Source organism: Hypanus sabinus, chromosome 10, assembly GCF_030144855.1.
Source record: "Hypanus sabinus isolate sHypSab1 chromosome 10, sHypSab1.hap1, whole genome shotgun sequence".
NCBI lineage: Eukaryota > Metazoa > Chordata > Chondrichthyes > Myliobatiformes > Dasyatidae > Hypanus > Hypanus sabinus.
The window spans coordinates 113444509-113469167 of NC_082715.1; the positions used below are offsets into that span (position 1 = coordinate 113444509).

The following is a 24659-nucleotide window of genomic DNA, read 5'->3' on the forward strand; positions in this document are numbered from 1 at the left end:
TAATTAAAGTAAAAGCTCACCAGAAAGGGGAGAGCCAGGAGCAGAAAGGAAATAAGTGGGCAGACACCAGTGTGAAGAAGTCAGCAGAGGAACAAGAGGCCATTGAAATTGTAAGTGTGCAAGAAGAAACAATGGAAGCCAGTTGAATAAAATTATATAAAGAGCTGGTGGCAGAAGAGAAGGAGAAATGGAGGAGAAAGGGAGCAAAGGAGGGACCAGATGGGAGCTGGACACACAGAGAGGAAGGAGTTTTGGTGGCACCACCATATTTTAGGCAGATACTACTGCCGTTATATCATGGGATGATGCACCACAGAAGACAGAGCATGATCACAACCCTCCGGCAGGACCGGTGGTGGCCAGGGTTACGTGGGGATTCTGCCACCGCGTATCATTTGTGTCCAGCATAACCCTGATAAGGGTATAAAGCTACAGCTGGCAAACCAGCCATGGCCGAGGGGACCCAAGGAAAACATCCAGATGGATTTCACCTGTCAAAAAGTAGGGTAAAAGCTACGTCTAGCAAACATGGAGCCTTCACCAATGGGTAGAAGCTTTCTCAACAAGGGACTGCACTGCTAGCACCACTATGCGGATTCTAGCTCAGGAAATCCTCCCAAGGTGGGGGACACCATTCCAGGTGGACTTGGATCAGGAGCACTTTTCACAGGGAAAATGATGAAGGAAATATGCAAGGGATTCAACAATGCTTCCACAAACCCTACCACGCTCAGAGTTTAGGAATGGTAGAAGGAATGAACCCAACAGTCAAGAATGCTGAAGCCAAAGCTATAGCTGAGACGGGAAAGATGAGGGTTGATATATTACCAGGAATCCTGATGAGATTGAGAGCGATGAGATTGAGAGCAATGTGACTCCTTTATGGGGTAATTAAAAGTTGCAGTGAACCCCTGGGGCCTAGAGAGATAGAATGACACTGTATGTGAAAGACCTTTGTAACCATCTTAATGTTGAAGGACCAAGCAAAGCAAAGCAAAGCACATTGCTGATCAGAGAAAGCTGGATGGAAAGGAGGCAGTCAGGTGACCAGGTCATGGTGAGGGTGCTGCCTGAACGGGCAGGGTTTGCTCCCAGATGGATAGGGCCACAAGAGACACCTGTGCCTGTGTGCAGACTCGGCAGTGGAAATGCTTGACTCAGGTTAAACCATAATTCTCACCTTCTCGTTGCTCACACAGAGCAGGGGGATCAGTGTACCCAGTAGCCATGTATTTACAGAGAACCTAAGAGAAGAACACAGCCAGCCACACCAGACCTGACCATAGTTGATGGAAACACACCCACAGCAAACACAAAGGCAGAGGGCATCAAGAGCACGACAGAGACCCATGCACAGCATGCTAAAGTGTGATGGTAATGGTAAACACAAAGTACACTGCAGATGCTGTGGTCAAATCAACATGTACAAAAGCTGGATGAACTCAGTAGGTCGGGCAGCATCCGTTGAAATGTGCAGTCAACATTTTGGGCCGAGACCCTTCGTCAGGTCTGAAGAAGGGGGGCCAGGGACCCCATAAAGAACGTGGGGGGAGGGTGGAAAACCAATCAGAGGAGAGATCAAGGGGTGGGGGAGGGGAAGCAGGGAGGGGATAGGCGGGAGAGGTGAAGAAGGAATGTAAGGGGAAAGCACTGTGGGTAGTAGAAGAAGACAGAATCATGAGAGAGGTGATAGGCAGCTGGAAGAGGAGACAAAGTGAAAGTGGGTTGGTGTAAGGGAGGGGGAGGGAATTACCGGAAGTTGGAGAATTCCATGTTCATACCAAGGGGCTGGAGACTACCCAGACGGTATATGAGGTGTTGCTCTTCCAACCTGAGTTTGGCCTCATCACGGCAGTAGAGGAGGACATGTATGGACATATCCGAATGGGAATGTGAGGCAGAGTTGAAGTGAGTGGCAACCGGGAGATCCTGTCTGTTGTGGCGGATGGAGCAGAGGTGCTCGATGAAGCGGTCCCCCAATCTGCATCGGGTCTCACCGATGTAGAGGAGGCCGCACCGGGAGCACTGGATGCAATAGTCATTCAAAATAGAGACCACACCAACCCCTTCCTGTACAGCGATGAGGGGGCCTACGAGCCTGATGCACTTAGCTTGCTGATGCCCCTGGAAAGACAGAGCTTTAGGTACCAGAGAAAGAACAGGTGAAGATGAGAAAAGTGATTAAGCTGCAATCAGTCAGCAGAGGAAAAGCCGCATTTCTAAAGCAACACACACACAAAATGCTGGAGGAACTCAACAGGCCGGGCAGCATCAATGGAAAAAAGCACAGTCTATGTTCCGAGTCAAAACCCTTTGGTGGGACTGGAGAAAAAAAGCTGTGGAGTAGACTTGAAAGGTGGACAGGTGGGGAGAGAGAAACACCAGGCAATAGGTGAATGAAGCAAAGAGATAGGAAGCTGATTGGTAAAAGAGTCAAAGGCCATGGAAGAAAGAATAAAAGGGAAGAGGAAGAGCGCCAGAGAAAGGCAATGGGCAGGCAAGGAGATAACATGAGAGGGGGAAACAGTGAAGAGGGGCATTACTGGAAGTTTGTGAAGTTGATGCTCATGTCATCAGGTAAGAGGCTACCCAAATGGAATATGAGGTGTGGTTCCTGCAACCTAATCGTGGCCTTATCACAACAGTGGAGGAGGTCATGGATGGACACATCAGAATGGGAAGTGGAATTAAAATGGATGGCTTGCTTGTTCCTGCAGGAGGAGTGTAGATGCTTGGTGAAACAGTCTTACCAACATACAGGAGGCTACACTGGGAGCACCGAACACAGCACATGACCCCAACAGACTCACAGGTGAAGCATCGCCTCACCTGGAAGGGCTGTTTGGGGCTCTGAATGGTAGAGTGGCAGGAGGTGTAGCTCTTGTTCCGCTTGTGAGGATAAGTGCCAGGAGGGAGATAAGTGGGGAGGGACGAATGGACAAGGGATCCCTGCAGAAAGCAGAAAGTGGAGGGAGGTGGGATCCAGTTGAAGGTGGTGAGGTATGCTCCATCCACCAGAACAAGAGGGATCTCTCAGTGGCCATCCATTTTAATTCCGCTTCCCATTCCCACTCTAACGTCCATCCATGGCCTCCTCCACTGTCGGGATAAGGCCACACTTAGTTTCGATGGCACGAACATCGATTTCTCAAACTTCTAGTAATGCCCCCCCCCTTTCACCATTTCCCATCCCCTTTCTCCCTCTCATGTTATCTCCTTGCCCATCCATCACCTCCCTCTCGTGCTCCTCTTCCCTGCCAATGCCATCCCCCAATTTTTTTTACTTCTGCCATGGCCTTCTGTCCCTTTCACCAATCACTTTCCCAGCTCTTTGCTTCATCCTTTCTCCTCCAAGTTTCACCTTGCCCAGTGTTTCTCTCTCCCCTCCCACCACTTTTCAAACCACTCCTCAGCTTTTTCTCTCCAGTCCTGCCGAAAGGTCTCGGCCTGAAACGTCAACTCTGTTTTTTTTCCATAGATGCTGCCTGGCCTGCTGAGTTCCTTCAGTATTTTGTGTGTGTTGCTTGGATTTCCAGCATCTGCAGATTTTCTCTTGTTCCCGTTTCTAAAGACTGTTGCTCAAATTTCTGGAACAATCTATCTGCTTAGCATTTTGTAGGTACAATTAGGGATGTTAGGGTAGATGTAGATGCACATAAAATAATTGGGGGGGGGTGGAATTCCAAGGCAGGGCATTTCTGCTGCCCTATTCTTAAAATTGGCCTTTCCTGGTAGAAATTAATTTTTGTCCTGGAGGGCCAAGAGGGGGGACTGTTAGAGTGATTTTTGAGTTTAGCTCATTTACATCTAGCAAATTACTTCTCAGCCACCAATCTTCATATCTGAATGTAAATTGTAGATTTAATTTAAAATGAACAATAGGTTCCTAAAAGCCATGAATTACAGGGTAGACAAAATTCATTTCAGTGTCTGCAGCATGGGTGTGAATCAGGAGGTGTGAAATGGGTGTGAAAAGTTTCAAAGAAAACTTTGTAATATGGAATTATCCTTTGATGTTTAACACATAAAATATGCGTAGGCCTGGGCACAGGCAGATCTTTCAACCAAAAGTGTCTCCATATGATCCCTGTTTTATTTTGTCAAATAAGGAAGCTGCTTCATAGCTGCCACTGGTGACTTCATTCATGCAACAAAAATGAAGGAAGGAGATTAGGGCCAACTTGTACCCATAAGAGTGAAAGGTAGGGATAGCAATCCAAAGCACCCTGGATGTTGTGGGAGGACAAGTGCTGAAGAAAGAAAATTGCAAGCATCCAGGGAGCTATAAACAGGAAAGGTTATTCAGGATTTATAAAGAGTAGGGAGATACACTGAACAGAACAGAATAGAGTAAAGGAGGCATGAAATGTAACTGATAAAGAAAAATTGCAGAGCACTTTATGTATATTAAGGGCAAGAGGGTAACCAAAGAAAGTGAGTAGCACACCTTAGGGATCAAGGGGGATCCAAAGGACAGATACGAGGTCTTGAATGAATACTTCTCATCTGTGGTCACCAAGTCCCTTATTGTAGTTGAGAGGTAGGATTGGGGCAGGTGAAACTCTACAAAATGTTATTAAAACTGAGGAGATACAAGGTCACCACCCACCCCACTTATTCTCACTTCTCTCTCTCCCCTATTCGAAAGGAGAAACAGAAGCTTGAGAACAAGTATCACTAGACTCAAGGGCAATGTTATCCTGCTGTTAATCAAGTTCTTGAACAGACCTCCCATATGCTCCTGATTTCCCAACCTACTTTGATTTGACCTCTGCTCCTTTCAGTCTAACTGCACTCTACTTTGTAATTCTTTATTCTGCAATCTGTCTATGTTTTCCCCGTACCACCTGGATGTACTGGGATGATGAAATGATCTGTATGGACAAAGTTTTCGTGCATCTCCGTACACATCACAATAATAAACCAATTATCCAGAGCTGAAGCACAAAACACTACCTCTCTGGCCCAGGGCAAGTGCGTCTCATACTCAACCCCTTCCCTCAGTTCCCCCTGTGCAGACAGTTCTTAACACCACCTCCACCCCCAACACCTCTACTGCCCCTCCACCTGGATCTCACCCTCACCGATTGTCTGGCAGAAGACCTGGCTGGCGGGGAACCAGTCTCCGTGCTGACAGGTGACGTACTTGTAGTCGGTGGTGAGCGAGTATCCAGGGTCACAGTAGAACTCCAGCACGGTGCCATGAATGTACCGGTCACAGGGATAAGGGTGGCACAGGTAGTCTCCATGGGCTGGGATTGGGGGCAGAGGGCAAGCTGCAGACAAACACACAGGGCAAGTGAGACTGGCCCCTCAACTGGGATGAGACAGGATAGGGCGGGCCCAGATTAATGGGATGGGCTATGGTTTTGCGGGGGGGGGGGTATGGGGCAGGACAGCACTAAATACCCCTTGTTCTATTTTAAATGCATTGTCCCAAACCTCTTGTATAAGTCAATCACAGTACCCCGGTGATCTCCCCCCCACTCACCCACCTCCTCCACAGCACCATTACCTCCCCCACCACCCCAACACTCACACAGCCCTACCAACTCCACCACTCTTAGACCCTACCCCTCCCACAATCACACCCAACACTCACACAGCCCTACCAACTCCACCACTCGTAGACACTACCTCTCCCACAATCACACCCAACACTCACACACTTCCCCCTCCCCAGTCATACCCAACTCCCCTTTCCCACAGACCCACCCCACCTCCTCCCCTATAGTCATACACCCGTCACTCAGTTCAACCATAGCCCTCCTCCCACAGTCACACCCTCTGACCCTCCCCAACTGTCGCACCCACCTGATCCAGATTCTCTCACTACCCCCTCTCCCAGAGGGACACTTATTGTGCCAAAAGACTCAAGCACCACCCTGTCCGCCATAGTCACACCCACTGCCCCAAACCCCCAGTCATACCCACCTCACCCACAGACCCACCCACTGCACACCACAGTCACATCCACATCTGACAATGACTCACCCACCATCATGTCCCCCTACAGTCATACACACTGCCCCCACAGATTCACCCACTGCCCTTCTCCCCCATAATCATACCCATAAAACCTTCCCCCACAGACTAACCCACCTTCTCCTCCCACTGTCGTACCCATCCTCCCCACAGACACACCACCTCCCCTATGGTCACACCCACCGCCTCCCCATAACCCACAATCCCACCCACAGTCCAATCCACATACTCCTCCCCTATGGTCCCAATTACCTTCCCCTCCCAACAACTTCTTCCCCACAGTCCCACCCATCTCTGGGTGCTGGAGTGCTCAGGAAGACTCTACAGATCACTCTACAGACTGGACCCACCTCTTGAGCAGAAGCTTGGAGCACCCTACCTTCAACATCCAGGCAGCTGGGTGGGCCAGCCGACCACAGCAGGTTGTAGGTACACTCTAGGAGCTCTGAGCCCGATAGTTTGTATCCTGGGAAACACTGATACCGCAAGACGGAGCCCACTGGGAAGGTAGTCAGGGAGTCCGAGACATTAATGTAACTGTGGGGGAACACTCGGGGACGCAGGCACCCTGTGCAAGTTCAGGGAGAGGAACAGAGAGGGGATGAGACAGAGATGGCAGGGGAGAGACTGGGAAGAGAGAGACAAGGGAAGAGACCCCAATCCCATTCCCAAATATACACCTGGAATATTGAATCTCTGCCTCCACCAACCCCTCAGGCAGCAAGTTCCAAACCCAGCCACCCTCTACATGAAACAATTCCCCAAAGATCCACTCTATGCTACCTGCAGCTCTACCTCGTCTTGCCTTTGACACCTCCAGCTTGGGAAAAAGATTCTTACTACCTCTCCTTCATAATTTTGTTTACCTCTGTCAGGTTCCCCCTCAGCCTCTTCTGTTCCAAAAACAATAAACCTGGTCTCTTCTCATAAACAAAATAATTCATCCTGATCATAGAGTCACACAGCATGGAAACAGACCTTTCTACCCAACTCAGCCAAGCCAACAAAAAATGCTAGTCCATTTTGTCTACATTTAGCCAATATCCCTCTAAACTGCTCCCATTAACATACTTGTCCAAGTGTTGTTAATGTACCTACCTCAATCACTGCCTCTGCCAGCTCATTGCGCTGATCATCCACTGGGGAAAAAGTTGCCCCTCAGGTTTCCTATTAAACTCTTCCCAACTTATCCCAAACCTAGGCCCTCTAGTTCTTAATTTCCTAACCTTGAGAAAAAGACTGTGCACTTGCAAAGGCAAATCTCCTCTGCACCCTCTCCAAAGCAACTACATCCTTTCTACATCACCCCATCTGTGGCCTGACTAGTGTTTTATAAAGATGTAGCATGAAATCCCAGCCCTTACAGACCACGTAAGACACGTACTGATAGCCATCAATGCAGAAACCAGAAATTGTGTCTCATTACCTGAAGGCATACAGACCTTGGCAGCTGGGCAGATTATCCCACATCCCATCGTTCGGGCACACTGCTACCATGATGTCCATGTCAGGATAGCGAATCTGGAAGCCCTGGTGGCAGCTAATGATCAGACGGTCACCAGGACGGTAGGTGCTGTTGTACACATCAGCATCCTCAATAAACGGCAGGGGGCACGTGGTCCCTTGGAGTGAAGAGGCAGAAGATAAGGAGAGACATCTATCATATGACGTGCCTTACCCAGCCTGCCTCCTGCTCTCTCACTGAGCAAGAACTGGGACCTAATCATTCCCTCAGCTAGCAACATAGGCATGGCCAGGGGAGGACACTACGTTGGGGACTGTGGTTGATCAGTGGCCTTGAGGATAAGGGAAGGAGAGGCTCAGTGGCACAGTATATAATGCAGATGCCTCAGAGATTCTGCAATTCAGGTTCAATTCTGATGTCCATGCTGTCTCTGTGAAGTTTGCACTTCCTCCCCGTAACCATGTGGGCTTACTGCCATAATTTTTCTCCTCTCACTCTTTCATTTTCCACTCCCCATTCTGGTATCTTCTCACCTGCCCATTACTTCTCTCTGGTTCCCCTCCTCCTTCCCTTTCTTCTATGATTCACCGTCCTCTCCTATTAGATTAAATTCTTCTTCAGCCCTTCTCCCCTCTCAAGCTTCTTTCTTCATCCCCATTCCTCCACCCAAGTTCCCCCTCATCTGGTCTCACCTATCACATTGCAGCTGGCAGTCCTTTCCCTCCCCTGCCTTCCAATTCTGGATTCTGTTCCTTCCTTTCCAGTCCTGATAAAGGGTCTCAGCCAAAATTGTCGACTGTTTATTGCCCCTCCATTAGACCTTGCTTGACTTGCTGATTCCTCCAACATTTTGTGTGCACTTGCTGTCTATTTGGAGTTTGCATGCATTCCCTGTGACAGGGTATATTTCCCCCAGGTTCTCCTGTTACCTCCCACATTCCACAAACAGACTGGGAGCTTAATCGACTGCTGCAAATTGGCCTTAGGGTGTTGATGAGTGGGAGAATCTGGGGGAGTTGATAGATATATGTGGCAAATAGATAAAAAGGAAATGGGGTGGATTGGGATTAATGCGACTACTCAGATAGTATGTCAGTCTAAATGGACTGAATGGCCTCCTATATCATAAGAATTAATAAATGATATGATATATAATATTGCCCTTTCACTCTTGTTTGACCACTGGTTTAATTATTCCACTGTGCGCTACTTGGCACAAGCTCATCCATCATCAGAGATTATCACATTCCCCAAACCAGCGCAACATCACCACTTAACAAAGGGCACATGGACAAGATATCCAGCCCTCAAGTGTGTAAATAGTCATGCACACAGCGAGAGTGGAAAATCTGTTCTGGCAAATTTTCTTTCTGATGAAACAGAGGCCATTGGTGATGACAGCAACTCACTCTAGTGATCAGACCTGTGGGCTGGCTTTAACGAAAGATTCCAAAAGGGTTATCATTGTGTTTAATGCCAATGTACCCAGCCACTTGAATATGTTAAGCACCAAATTTACATGACTCTCAACATTGCTCACCGCTAACCAAGCTCAGCAACTGGTAGAAGCTGGCTAAACCTGGCCCAGCAACTAAACAAGACGAGTTTGATCTTTTCAAACCTACAAGAGGATCTAGAACAAGCCCACACAGCTTTCTGTCAGTACAGTATTGTTGTCAGTTCTTTGTCTGAAAAGATAGACAAAGAAGAGGTGTCAATCATCATTTGATCAAGTCAAGTCACTTTTATTGTCATTTCGACCATAACTGCTGGTACAGTGCATAGTAAAAATGAGACAATGTTTTTCAGGACCATGGTTTACATGACACAGTAACTAAAACTAAACTGAACTACATAATAAAAAAAAACACAGAGAAAGCTGCTCTAGATGACAGACCTACACGACAAAAACAGTGCAGGCATTACAATAAATAATAAGCAGGACAGTAGGGCAAGGTGTCAGTCCAGGCTTCGGGTATTGAGGAGTCTGATAGCTTGGGGGAAGAAATACATAGTCTGATTGTGAGAACCCAAATGCTTTGGAGCCTTTTCCCAGACGGCAGGAGGGAGAAGAGATTATATGGGGGTGGGGGGGTGCATGGGGTCCTTCATAATGCTGTTTCCTTTGCGGATGTAGCGTGTAGTGTAAATGTCCGTGATGGCAGGAAGAGAGACCCTCATGATCTTCTCAGCTGACCTCACTATCCGCTGCAGGGTCTTGCGATCCGAGATGGTGCAATTTCCGAACCAGGCGGTGATGCAGCTGTTCAGGATGCTCTCAATACAACCCCTGTAGAATGTGATGAGGATGGGGGGGTGGGAGATGGACTTTCCTCAGCCTTCGCAAAAAGTAGAGACACTGCTGGGCTTTCTTTGCTATGGAGCTGGTGTTGAGGGACCAGGTGAGATTCTCTGTCAGGTGAACACCAAGAAATTTGGTGCTCTTTACGAACTCTACCAAGGAGCCATCAATGTTCAGCGGGGAGTGGTTGCTCCGTGCTCTCTTGAAGTCAACAACCATCTCTTTTGTTTTGTTCACATTCAGAGACAGGTTGTTGGCTCTGCACCAGTCCATTAGCCACTGCACCTCCTCTCTGTAAGCTGACTCATCGTTCTTGCTGATTAGACTCACCACAGTCATGTCATTGGCGAACTTGATGATATGGTTCGAGCTGTGTGTTGCAGCACAGTCATGGGTCAGCAGAGTGAACAGCAGTGGACTGAGCACACAGCCCTGGGGAGCCCCCATGCTCAGTGTGATGGTGTTGGAGATGCTGCTCCCGATCCGGACTGACTGAGGTCTCCCAGTCAGGAAGTCTAGGATCCAGTTGCAGAGGGAGGTGCTCAGGCCCAGTAGGCTCAGCTTTCCAATCAGTTTCTGAGGGACGATTGTGTTGAATGCTGAACTGAAGTCTATGAACAGCATCCGAATGTATGTGTCTTTTTTGTCTAGGTGGGTTAGTGCCAGGGGGAGGGTGATGGCAATGACGTCGTCTGTTGAGCGTTTGGGATGGTACGTGAACTGCAGGGGGTCCAGTGAGGGGGGCAGCAGGGTCTTGATATGCCTCATGACGAGCCTCTCGAAACACTTCATAATGATGGATGTGAGTGCAACGGGACGGTAGTCATTGACGCAGGGCACTGAAGACTTCTTCAGCACGGGGACGATGGTGGCAGCCTTGAGGCACATTGGAATGGTGGTGCTGCTCAGGGAGATGTTGAAGATGTCGGTGAGAACATCTGCTAGCTGGTCTGCAAATCCTCTGAGCACTCTACCAGGGATGTTGTCTGGTCCAGCAGCCTTCCGTGGGTTGACCCTGCACAGGGTTCTTCTCACATCGGCCACGGTGAGACACAGCACCTGGTCATTTGTAGGAGGGGGTGGACTTCCTCGCTGCCACTTCATTCTCAGCCTCAATCCGGGCATAGAAATTATTCAACGCATTTGAGAGGGAGGCATCACCTGCACAGTCAGGTGATGTTGTCTTGTAATTGGTGATGTCCTGGATGCCCTTCCACATGCGCTGCGTGTTGCCGCTGTCCTGGAAGTGACTGTGGATTAGCTGGGCGTTTGCACTGTTACGCCTGTGCCCCCCCACCTTTTTGAGAATTGCAAGATCGTTACTAATTCAGGTCAGGAGACTCAGGCAATGAGAGAGAGACGTTTGGAATGCCCTGGCCCTCAGCGATACAAAGCCACGGAAAAGACCATTGTCTCTCGGAGACGGAATTGTGTACTGAATACTGTGCTTCGTGGAAGCCCTCAGGCAACGTGGGCTGGTTGGGGGATGGCATCATTCCACCCTGATTGACATCTGAGACCCCGTGAGTGGGGATAAGAGAGGGTCTGGGGAACGGCCCCTTGACACGCACCAGGAGAAACGCTAGAAGTCCCGTGACAGCGTTTAATAGCGACAGCCGGTGGAGGGCCCACATGTGTCCTTTCCCGTTGCCCTACCACGGAAGGCGGCTTAGCTAAGGAAGAGATCACCACCGACGCCATTTCGAAGGATCGACATCATAAAACGGAAACCGGGCAAGTTCTAAACCTCCGTCTCTCTCTCCAACCAAAAGATGCAGCTTGAATGAACTAAAGTGACTTTTATATTTCCATCGGACAATACATTATCCCCTAGACAACGATAGAGCTATTTCTTATTATTATTATACCCACGCTTTTAGATTTAGTATTGACGACGTATATTATCTGTATGTTTGCATTGATATTATTTTTGTGTATTTTTATCAATAAATACTGTTAAAAATAATACCATCAGACTTCAGCGGACCTTTCTATCTTTGCTGGTAAGTGACCCAGTTACGGGGTATGTAACAGCACGCTTTGCCCCTCTGATGGCTCGGGACAGTTGGCCCTCGCTGTTGTTAGAGCTGCCTTGTCGCCTGCTCTGAAGGTGGAGTCGTGGGTCCTCAGCAGTGCACGCACCTCTGCTAACTGCTGAGGGATTTTTAAATAGTTCCAGGATGGAGCAACTTCACTCAAAAGTCCAAAATTGCTCTTGGTGGCCTATTGCTAGCTTTCTCCTGTTCTACCTCTTCACACTTGCCTACAGAGTGCAGGCGGTTTGTCAGATTTGTGTGCAGTCACAACTGCATGCACTCCGATGCTTTTGACTGTGGCTATTCTAAAAGAGTAACAAAGTTGGTTCCAAATATTTTTTGTGTTTTACCATGACATCTAAACATCAAATTGGAGATGCAAGGAATATTTTTATATTCATCTTTATGTGCTTTACCTTCAAAGTGGGGAGATGGTAAATAGATTCATGACAGCACAGTATTTATTACTGAATAGTCATCCGTGCCCTCTGCCAAATGTCTTAAAATAAAGAATGTGTGTTTAGTTTTTCAAATCTAGGGTGCCACAGCAGCATAGCCGTTAGCGTGATGCTGCTACAGCAGCATTCCGGCGCTTGGTGTTCAGTTCCTGCACGGTTCTATAAATAGTCTCTGTGAAGACATGGGTTTTCCCCAGATGCTCCGATTACCTCCCAGAGTCCAAAGGCATGCCAGGTAGGTTAACTGTAAATTGTCTTTGATTAGGTTAGAGTTAAATCAGGGTTGTGGGATTACTGGGGTGGGATGGCTCAAAAGGCTGCAAGGGCCTACTTTGCTTTGTATTGCTAAGTTAAAAATAAATAAATGCACAGGTGTATCCTTGACGGGACTGACCATGCGATATAACAGGAGGTCCTGTTAAGCCTTTAACTTCGCAGAGAATACCAGAGCTTGTCAATTCCACCAATAAGGATGCAGCACATCAAAAGCCAAAATTGCAAGTCTTGCCAAGACAAAACTTACAATCTGGAACTTTCTAGCTGTAAAATTTTGTTAAATAAATGTTCACTAACATGCAGAATCCTATACAATTCTTTCATTTTTAATTTCATGCTTTCTTACTAATATTGGAAAATGTTATTCAGCCTGGCGTACACCTGCCCTTACTACAATCCCATGCGTCCCACTCCCCTCTTATCACCCCTCATTCCCATCAGCCCACCATTCTCCTGCAACCACCCTCAATTTGAGGCACTATCCACCAATCCATGTGTCTACAGGAGTACACCATACCACCCAGGGAACATGCCAACTCCACACCGCACCAGAAGTTGGGCTTGAACTGGGTCTCTCGAGCTCTGAGGCAATGCTCTGTTCATGAGAACTGGAGCAGCTGGTTTTTCATTGTGCTTGTACCTCACCATACTAGTTTACATGACAACAATAAACTGGACTTTGACTTTCTGATTGAAATATCCCTTACTTGCCTAATCACTTCTGTAAAAAAAAACAGGTATACACACTTGCACAGACTTATGATAGATCCACAGGCACACATGGATATGTACAGAGGCGGATGTTCACACAAAGACACATTTGCAGAAACAACTACCCACTCACACTTTGCTGCACGAGTGGCTGAGCTGATTCCTCTATCTCTGGACTTACATTCGGGGAGACACTGCGGTATGGAGCTGGGCTCCCACATCAGGGTTCCATCCTCCTGCTGTTCACACTCTGCCTTTGATGGGCCTCTCAGCTTGTACCCATGCTGGCAGTGGAAGCTGACCAGAGCGCCCTCGTGGAAGATGGTGTGGGAGGAAGGGACTCTCTCCCCGTGGTCTGGAGGACTGGGGTCAGGGCAGGTCTCCACAGCACCGACCTCTGCAATGACAGGCACACATCTCAGGATTGTACACGTCACATGTGGGCGCATGCACACAACAGGTCCATGGGCAAATCATTTTCACACTTGGAGCTGCTCATTCACCCTGTGGTGACATCTAGTGAAACATTCTTGAATGGGCACACTGAACCTAACCAGCTTAAACCAACGGATAACCAAATGCTCTCAGGAAATGGACCTGGAAACGTGAGTGAACAAGCACTGGTTTACATTCCTCCCATTAATCTGGTGAAATGTAATCCTCCCGATTTCCCCTCTTCCATTCTCACAGCCCCCCTTCATCCTTCTTCTTCCATTTCCCACTCCCCATCCTTTAACTCCCATCATTCTTCTTTTTCTTCTCCCTATCCTCTCCTCCCAAACTCCCCTCCATCTCCCCATCTTCCCCTTCCCCTTCCTTCAGCTCCTATCCCTCACTCTTTTCTCCCTCTCCACTGGCCACTGTAAATTGCTGTTAGTGAGTTAGAAAGCAGTAAAATCTGGCAGCGTATGGGTATATGAGGAGAATAAAATGGGATTAACATAAGATTTGTGTAAACAGGCAGTTTACACAGACTTGGTGGGCCAAAATGCCTGTTTCTGTGCTGCTGACGTGCAGGACATTAATTACTCAGTCACAAGTTACAGCCAAGCATTTTATTACTAAGTATATTCAAGATCCTCAAAGACATTCTAAGCAGTAGATAAAACAGAGAATAGTGCACACAGCCCAATATATCATGAGCACGTCTCCCCACCATTCGTAGTGTCTACATGATGTGCTACCTCAAGAAAGCAGCATCTTCCATCAAAGAAGCCCACAATTCCCAACCATTCCTTCCTAAAGTCCCACCCCACAATTCCCAACCGTTCCTTCCTAAAGTCCCACCTCACAATTCCCAACCGTTCCTTCCTAAAGTCCACCCCACAATTCCCAACCGTTCCTTCCTAAAGTCCACCCCACAATTCCCAACCGTTCCTTCCTAAAGTCCCACCCCACAATTCCCAACCGTTCCTTCCTAAAGTCCCACCCCACAATTCCCAACCGTTCCTTCCTAAAGTCCCACCCCACAATTCCCAACCGTTCCTTCCTAAAGTCCCACCCCACAATTCCCAACCGTTCCTTCCTAAAGTCCCACCCCACAATTCCCAACCGTTCCTTCCTAAAGTCCCACCCCACAATTCCCAACCGTTCCTTCCTAAAGTCCCACCCCACAATTCCCAACCGTTCCTTCCTAAAGTCCCACCCCACAATTCCCAACCGTTCCTTCCTAAAGTCCCACCCCACAATTCCCAACCGTTCCTTCCTAAAGTCCCACCCCACAATTCCCAACCGTTCCTTCCTAAAGTCCCACCCCACAATTCCCAACCGTTCCTTCCTAAAGTCCCACCCCACAATTCCCAACCGTTCCTTCCTAAAGTCCCACCCCACAATTCCCAACCGTTCCTTCCTAAAGTCCCACCCCACAATTCCCAACCGTTCCTTCCTAAAGTCCCACCCCACAATTCCCAACCGTTCCTTCCTAAAGTCCCACCCCACAATTCCCAACCGTTCCTTCCTAAAGTCCCACCCCACCAGCTTCAGGAACACCTACTTCCCTTCAACCATTCAGTTCTTCAACCAACCAACAAAACTCTAATCATTACCTCCGCACAGCAACACTTCACACTACAACGGGCTTTGTTTTATTGTTCTAATTCTGTTATTTCTTGGATAGTGGGAATAATTTTTGTTTAATTTATGTTTTTTTTTCTTGTGGACGCTGATTAAGATACATATAGAAAATTATGAGAGGCAAAGGGAGGATAGGAAGTGTCTGTGATCACATCTCCTTATTCCTTTTTTTTGCATTTTTTTATTTTTGTAATTTATAGTAATTGTACATCTTTGTTCTGCACTGTTACTGCAATACAACACATTCCATGGCATATACATCAATGATATTAAGTCTGATCCCAATATGGACTACTTTTCCTGGCACAGGCTGTCCAGAGATATACTAGGAGGTGGCTTTCACTTTACAAGGGGCCAGATATAGACCTGGAATGTGGGAACTTCAGAAACATGTTTATTGTGGAAAAGAGACTTTTCCCTAAGGAACAGGCTGAGGGATACTTAGAGCAGTTAAGTCACAACTCTACCAAACAACAAATATGAAAAATCATTCAATGTTTCCACAGTTTCTTCCCAAATATGTTCAGTACTCCATTGAGCAGCAAAAATAAGGGTTTATACACAGAATTACCAATAACTGGAAGAACTGCAGATTGGAATATTGCTGCCAAGTGGACATGTACATAGTAATACTCTTGGGGAAATTAAATTGCATTAACTCTAGCTTGCAGAGATTTCGCATGTCACCAAGTATTCTAAAATACTTCTAAAGATGCACTGCAGACTATCATGGCCTGGCACAGCAATTTCAATGCACAGGAACGAAAGCAGCACAGCCCCCTCCACCACCACTGGAAGTACCTACAGGAGGCACTACCTCAAAAAAGTGGCACCTGTCATCAAGGACTCCTACCACCTGGGTCATTCCTTCTTCTCACTGCTACTGTCAGGCAGGAGATACCTGATGTCCTGCACCATAATGTTCAGGAACAGCTTCTTTCTTAAACTATCAAGTTCTTGAACCTACCTGAAAAAGCCCTGTCTATACCTCAGTAATAGGACACTACAGACTACCTTTTGCACTACCCTAATGTATCTATGATAGTGTTTTTGCATTAAAATATGTAATAATTTTTCTTTACTGTTTTATGTAATTTATATATAATTTATATTGTGTGGTGTCTATACCTACGTGCCCGCGATGCTACTGTTAAGTTTTCCATTGTTTCTGTAGCTTACTGCACTTATGCTTGACTTCTGCCAAAGCTCACTGTTCCAGTCTTTCCACTGCAGTGGTGGTGGGCTGGTCCGTACCCTGGTTCAATCTGTGACTGTAATCCTCCTGCTCTTCTCCATCCTCTGTTTGACCTTCAGCACCACTGGGCACAAACACCAAACGCCTGCCTTTCTGTCAGCCAGCTTCCCAAAATGCTGTCATGTAGCTTTCCCTTCTGTTTCATTAGTTTCAGTGTTTTAGGATCTGGGGTTTTAGGTTGAGGCCCATTTCAAAGGGGATTTGACAGGCAACTCCACAGAATGGGTCTGGAGTCTTGTATAGTCCACAACAATAAGGATAGAAGATTTCTTTCGAGGGAGAACCTGAGTAAACCCAATACGTCAACACAGCAGTTTTGGGTTCATCAAGACTGGTTTGCTCATGTTCCCTTTTTAAATAGATCAATTTAAATCCCAGCTCAGCACTTGAACTCAGACCCAGAGAGTTATTGACACTATTGCCTAAGGAGATCTTCCATCCCCAGCTTCAATTCTCATACTGTCTCAGTCCCAAATGTCTCACTTATATCTGCAGCCCAAAATCCACAAGCAGGACTACCATGGCATTCACATTGTTTCAGCTGGTTCTTGCCCCACTGAACTTATTCCTTTCTACCTTAACTCTACCCTTTCTCCTGCTGTCCAGCTCCTTCCCACTTCCAATACCCGCTGCCATTTTGACTGTTTACAATTCACTGATCACTTTAGTATTATTGCAAATGAAGATACAACTTTAAATACTCCTAACCTACAGGTTTTAGTTTTTACCTCTCTTTTAGCAAGGAGAGCAATCTTGCTTAAATGGAAGGGGTCTACCCCTCCTGCACATCTTCAATGGCTACTTGATATTATGTCTTATTTAAATTTAGAGAAGATCCGCTGCTCAGTCTTAAATTCAAAACAATCTTTTTATGATATCTGGGGACCTTTCCTAAATTACTCTTCCAATTTATAAAGTTTAACAGTGCACAGACTTTTATGTTTATTTCTATCTTCTCTTCTTAAGCAAATATGTTTTTTTTCTAATTATCCATGATCATCCATCAGCTTTTTTCTTTGGTAGTTGGTAGGGGGGGTTGACTTTTTTTTATATAAAAAATTTCTTTTATGATGTATGACCTATCTTTAAATTTTTGATTACAGAATGGCATACCTTTATGTGATATGCTATAACATTTTGATCAATTTTATTACAATATATGAATGTATACAAGTTATGTTGAGATGTATCTATGTGTTGCACTCTGTAAGTCTTGTTTTTTCTTCTGAATAAAAACACTGTAAAAAGAAAGACAATTCACTGATCACAACAGAATCATCTTTACCATGGATGTATAATCTCTGTCCCACATCCGGAGTATCTGAGGGCAGTCCACCTCATCCCGGAACAGAAGCCCAACCAGTTCACCTAAACCACTGCAATCATTCACCTTTGTTCTCACAATCAACAACTTCTCCTTCCCTCCACTCACTTTCTCCATATGAAAGGTATAAATACAGGCACTGGTGTGAGCCCAAGCTTTGCTGTCCTTTTGTGGGATTTGTGGGACAGTGTTTGTTCCAGTCCTGCTCAACACAGCTCTTCTTACAGCACATCAATGACTTCATTGGTGCTGCCACCTGTATTCATGCAGAACTCAGCAGTTCATTGCTTTTGCTGCTAATTTTCACCCTGACTTGACCTTCATGGTCAATCTCTGACTCTGCCCTTCCTTTTCTGCATCTTTCTGCATCCATCTCAGGAAACAGGCCAGCTATTAGCACCCATTTTAACAATCATCTTCACTACTCTTCGTCCACCTTGCCTCCTGTAACAACTGTTCCATTCTCCCATCTCCTCAATCTCCATATTTGCTCTGATAATGAGACTTTCTATACATCATCTCTGAAATGTCTTCTTACTTCCTGAACCATGACTTCCCTTCCACTATTGTTTACAAAGCCCTCGATTACATCTCCCACCCCCTCTCCTCTAGGGCAGAACAAATACAGGATACCCCCAGTCCTGACTTTGCACCCCACCAGTTTCCATATTCAACTAGGCATTCTCTGCAAAGTTGTTCACCCAAGGGATGCCACCACCAGACATGTTTTCTTCTCCCCTTTCAGCATTTTACAGGGACCATAACTCCTGGTCCACTTTTCCACCCCTACCAACCGTCCTTCTTCTTCTGGCACTTTCCGTGCAACTGCAGGCGTTATAACACTTGTCATAGTACTGCACGGAAAAAAGCACTTTGGCCTAATTAATCCATGCTGAAACCATTTAAACTGCCTACTCCCATCGACCTGCACCTGGACCATAGCCCTCCATATCCCTATTATCCGTGTACCTAACCAAACTTCTATTAAACATTGAAATTCAGCTTGCATGCACCATTTATGCTGGCAGCTCATTCCACACTCTAACAACCCTCTGAAGAGGTTTCCCCTTATGTTCCCTTTAAACTTCTCACCTTTCACCCTTAACCTATGACTTCTGGTTGTAGTCCCACCCAACTTCAATGGAAAAAGCCTGATTGCATTTACACTATCTACACCCTCATAATTTTGTATACCTCTATCAAATCTCCTTTCAGTCTTCTATGTTCCAAAGAATACAGTCCTAAGCTATTCAATCTTTCCTTATAAACTCAAGTCTTCAAGAACCGGCAAAATCCTTGTAAATTTTCTCAGTATGCATTCAAACTTGTTTACATCTTTCCTGTAGGTAGGGAGTGACCAAAACTGCACACAGTACTTCAAATTAGGCCTTATCAACATCTTATACAACTTCAACATCTCCTGTAGTCAATGTGCCAAAAGCTTTCTATGTGACCCTATCTACCTATGAAGCCACTTCCAACAAATTATGGACCTGTATTCCCAGATCCCTTTGTTCTCCCACACTCCTCAATGCCCTGCTGTTCACTGTGTAAGACCTACCCTGGTTGGTCCTACCAAAGTGCAAAACTTTTCACTTGTCTGCATTAAATTCCATCTGCCATTTTTCAGCTCATTTTTCCAGTTGATGCAGATCCCTCTGCAAACCATGATAGCCTTCCTCACTGTCCACTACACCCCCAGTCTTGGTGTCATCTGTACATTTGTTGATCCAGTTTACCATATTATCATCCAGATCATTGATACAGATGAGAAACAACAAAGGACCCAGTACTGGTCTCTGTGGTACACCAGTAGTCACAGGCCTCCAGTCAGAGAGGAAACCCACTACTACCTCTCTCTGGCTTCTCCCAATGTCTAATCCAATTTACTACCTCATCCTGAATGCCGAGCGACTGAACCTTCTGGACCAGCTTCCTATGCGGAAACTTGTCAAATGCTTTACTAAAGTCCACTGCTTTGCCTTCATCCACTTTCCTGGTAACTTCCTCGAAAAATTCTATACAATTGGTTTGACATAACCTGCTACTCACAAAGCCATGCTGACCATCTTTAAATCAGTCCATGTCTACCCAAATATTAATATATCAGTCCCTTAGAATATCTTCCAATAATTTTTCCTCAACTTACGTCAGACTCATCGGCCTAAAATTTCCTGGCTTATAGTTAAAGCCTTTTTGAAACAACAGAACTATATTGGTTATCCTTCAACACTCTGGTATCTCTCCTGTCACTAAGGATGTTTTAAATATCTCTGCGAGGGCCCTGAAATTTCTGCACTTGCTTCCCATGGGGTCTGAGGAAAAGACCTCAAGACAGCAAACACCTCTCCTCTGTACAGGAAACATGAAATTGATGCTGCTTTCCCTCATTTCTATCGACTCTGTATCCTTCTCCCAAGAAAATACAGATGCAAAGAATTAATTTCAGATCTCCCCCATCTGTTTTGGCTCCAAACATTGATTACCATTCTGGTCTTCCAGAGGACCAATTTTGTCCCTTGCAATCCTTCTGCTCTTAACATATCTGTAGAATCCCTCAGGATTCTCCTTTACCTTGTCTGCTAGGGCAACTTCATGCCTTCTTTTAGCCCTCCTGATTTCTTTCTTAAGTGTTCTCTTGCATTTCGTATACTCCATAAGCACCTCATTTGTTCCTACTTGCCTATACCTGCTATGCAATTCATTCTTTCTCTTAACCAGGCCTCAATATCTCCTGAAAACCAAGGCTCCCTACATATGTTATCTTTACCTTTTATTCTGGCAGGTACATACAAGCTTTGGACTCTCAAAACTTCACTTTTGAAGGCCTCCCACTTTCCAAGTGCACCTTTGCCAGAAAACAGCCTCTTCCAACCCACACTTGCCAAATAATTTCTGATACCATCAAAATTGACCTCTTCCGATTTAGAATCTCAACCAGAGGACCAGACCTATATTTTTGCTTATTTACTTTGAAACTAATGGCATTGTGGTCACTGGATGCAAAGTGTTCTCTTACACAACTTTCTGTCACCTGCCTTGCCTCATTCCCATTGCATGCTCTCTTGTTGGGGCTTCTACATACTGATGAAGGAAACTTTCCTGAACACATTTGACAAACTCTATTCCATCTAGTCCTTTTACATTATGGGACACACAGTCAATATGTAGAAAGTTAAAATCACCTACTATAAGAACCTTATGTTTCTTTCAACAGTCTACAACCTCTTTACAAATTTGTTCTTCTAATTCCCTTGGACTGTTGTGTAGTTCATAATATAGCCCCATTACCATGGTCATACCTTTATTATTTCTCAGTTCCACCCATAATGCCTCACTAATTCAGTTCTCCAGCCTATCCTGATAGAGCACTGATGTGATATTTTCCCCGACCAGTAACACCACCCATCCTCCTTAAATCCATCCCACTCTGTCACGTCAAAAAACAACAGAGCCTCAGAATATTGAGCTGCCAGTCCTGCCCCTTCTGCAACCAAGTCTCACTGACTGGCTATAATATCATAATTCCAGGTGTTGGTCCACGCCCTGAGTTCATCCACCTTTCCTACAATACTTGCTGCATTGTAACATATGTAGCTCAGGACACTAGTCACACCATGCTCAACCGTTTGATTCCTAACTTTGTCTGAGGTCTTACCAACATCCACCTCTACAACCTCTCCACTAACTGCTCTGCCACTCTGGTTCTCATCCCCCTGCAACTCTAGTTTACTTCTTGCCCTTTCATCCGGCTCTCCTCACCATTGAAGGAACTACAAACTACCTGCAGGTGAAGCAGTAATCCTCTTGCACTTCTTCCAATCTAATGAATGATATACAATGTTGTCTCCTCTACACAGGAGAAAACAAACACAGATTGGATGATCACTTTGTGGAACATCCACATTCAATCTGCAGGGGATCCTGAACTTTCTGCTACCTGTCACTTTAATTCCCCATCCTAATCCCACTCCGAACTATTGGACAGTGACCTTCTGTGCTGTCACAGCGAGGCCCAGTGCAAGCTTGCAGACCTTCTGTCTTCTGCCCCATTGAGTTCTACAACTTCAGGTAATGATTTCTCAGTCTGAAGTGCTTCTTTTCCCCCTCTCCCTCTGGAGGACATGCCAAACCTGACCTGGATATGCCTTCCGGCTCTGCATTTTCCAACTGCCACATTCTTCTGTGTATGTTCACTGTCTCTAACCATTCCTATTAACTCACTGATCAGACAACCATGTTTACAGATATTTCTGTGATCACCCCAATTTTACCTTATCATGGACACCCCCTTTTCAGTTCTGAGGCAGGGTCTCTGACCCCCAAACTCTAACTGTTTCATTTCCCACAGATGTGGCCTGATACACTGAGTGTTTCCAGTGTTTTCTGCTCTACGATGTACTCTGAGCTCTGTCACAGGAAGAGATCACTGGGTGGATACAAAGCTTAGCTTGAGAAATGCAGTGAGGTTCCCTGCCCTATGACCACCCAAAGTGGAGAAGGAACAGGTGTCAAGAACCTTGAATATAGATGCCTTGGGTAAGTGGTAGAAGGAACACAAACCCTCAGGGCCCACCACCCAGTTACACACCTTCTGCCCCATCTGTGGAAGAGTCTGCAGTTCCCACATCAGTCTTGTGAGATTTTTCTCAGAACCCACACAGCCACTGTGGAAATTACTTTTGGCCCTCGGAAGATGGCAGCAGTCAACTTAGGGCAAGACTCACTCTCATTAAAATAATCAATTATCCATAAATATTTATATCATTTAAATATATACATCTGTATTATAATATATTGTAAGACATTGGAACAGATTTTAAAACAATATTTTAACCAGTAAAAATGTATATTCATGCGTTGTGCATAACTTCTTGAAGCACATTTGCGCTAAAACATTACGAATATTTTCGGACTCGGTCCATTCCTGGATGGGAACTTACCGAACATCTGATCCGCAGTGCACACACAAAGCAGAACATCAGCGCAGAGCATTAAAGCTGCTACTGGAAGATGCTGGTGAGTCCCAGCTGAAAGTAGGCTGCTATAAATCGCCCCATAATACATCTCTCGGCAGCAACAACCTGCGAACGAATAATTAAATATATAACAGCACGGTAGACAACCTCGCCCGGACAAAAATCGGAAGCTTAAGTGCTGAAAGCGCTGATATTTTTCTCTTTGCAAACCCGTGCTGCTCTTAATCATTAATTTCTGTATACAAAAATGCATTTTTGCATTACAGGATTATCAAGTACATAATTATAATGATCATGCACCTGCAAACAAAACACAATGCAGCAAAATCATTATTTTAGGGCGTTTTGTGTGTGTACTTTGGGGGGGGATGGGGAAGTAATTACAGTTTCTTCATCGCATGTACTTTCTTTCATCCTCATACCTGCCTGGCTCTGGGTTGTAGGCGAAGGAGTGGGCGGTGCAAACTGGCTCTTGCGTTTTGATTGACAGGCGAGCTCATGGGCAGCTCTTGTCATTGATCTGTTGATTCAGATTCCGTCCCCACAGACGCTGCCTGACCTACTATCCCTAGCATTTGCTGTTGTCACTACAGGATTTATCACTCATTGCTCCTCCATGGGCTCCGCCTCCGCAGTTTGACTGACGGCTCGTCCAGAAGCTCCGCCTCCGTCTTTCACCGACGTCTTTTTCACAGACCCTGCACCAACTCTTTGACTGGCAGTTCACCCACAGGCTCCGCCCACACAGTTCAATGGCTAACTCAGTGCAAACACTAACTTCTCCGATTGATCCGCAACACTCCATGGATTCCGTATTCAGCTTTTGACTGACAGCACCCAATTAACTCCGCCCTCAAATTTTGATTGCAAGCGTTCTCCTATTTATTGACCAGAGCTCTGTCTCCAACACTATCTCCAACCTCTTGGACATGGTGTTCAGATCCTCTCTTTGAAGCTGACCCCTTGGTTTTCTGACCAACAGACCACCATCAATGGTAAAGATAAACAGTAACATCTCCATCACAATTATCCTCAACACTGCAGACATCCCACCCTGCAAAAACTAATTTCAGGGAGGTAGCACCACCACCCCTGTCCCCCCCGCAACCCCATTCCCCCCCCCCCCGTTGACCTCCAAGGGTGTATGTATATGTGTATGAAAGAACACAATTTATTTGATCACATATTGAAACCATTTACACACACACATATATATATATTTCTTGTTGAGTATTGTGTTGGCAGTCTCAATGCTAATAGCTAAATGCTAATGCAAATAGCTTTTCTATTTCCTTTTCAAACTTTCCTTGTACTGTGATGTGGCTTGCTTGGCAGATTTGAGCATTTTGCTGGAAGTCTCAACCTCATCACAGTCTGTGTCAATGAATTTAATTTTTCAAGATATCAGATTCACAAGTGTTTTGTGAGACAGCTGACTTTGGAATTCTGTCTTAATGTGACGCACCATGCTGAATGCCCTGTCTGCATCACAATCAGAATTTGGCAGCACTAAAAGCAGCTCCATCAACCGGCAGAGCTCTTCGAATCTCAGCTGCCCTGTGCTCACAGATTTTACTTTGGACAGCTTCCCCCAGAACTCACCAACTGGCAAACTTTTGTAATTTGGCACCAGTTTTAGTTGAGACATAATCCAGGACTTCCAAGTGGAGCTGTTCTCGTGCATCTGCTTTGATCACATTTGGAAATCTCTTTGCCAAAGTCAAAATCTGCTCTGGATTCACCTCATCTTGGCTCTCTGTATTGACCACTGACAGATTTTTCAAGATTTGGTCTC

At 45.9% G+C, this 24659-nt stretch overlaps 1 protein-coding gene across 6 annotated transcripts in view; it reads right to left on the reverse strand.

Annotated features, from left to right (window-relative positions):
• susd4 (sushi domain containing 4) overlaps positions 1 to 24659 on the reverse strand; it is a 92862-nt gene that overhangs the window by 45530 nt on the left and 22673 nt on the right. For 3 of the 6 annotated variants that reach the window (XM_059982683.1, XM_059982684.1, XM_059982686.1), the window contains 5 exons: positions 22829 to 22969; positions 13415 to 13630; positions 7428 to 7607; positions 6365 to 6553; positions 5085 to 5276 (listed from right to left, as the gene is read on the reverse strand). In XM_059982683.1, coding sequence (XP_059838666.1) covers positions 5085 to 5276; positions 6365 to 6553; positions 7428 to 7607; positions 13415 to 13630; positions 22829 to 22969 — 918 coding nt within the window. Of the gene's footprint in view, positions 1 to 5084; positions 5277 to 6364; positions 6554 to 7427; positions 7608 to 13414; positions 13631 to 22828; positions 22970 to 23286; positions 23671 to 24659 lie in introns of those variants that run through there. The other 3 variants (XM_059982681.1, XM_059982682.1, XM_059982687.1) reach the window with 3 other exon arrangements.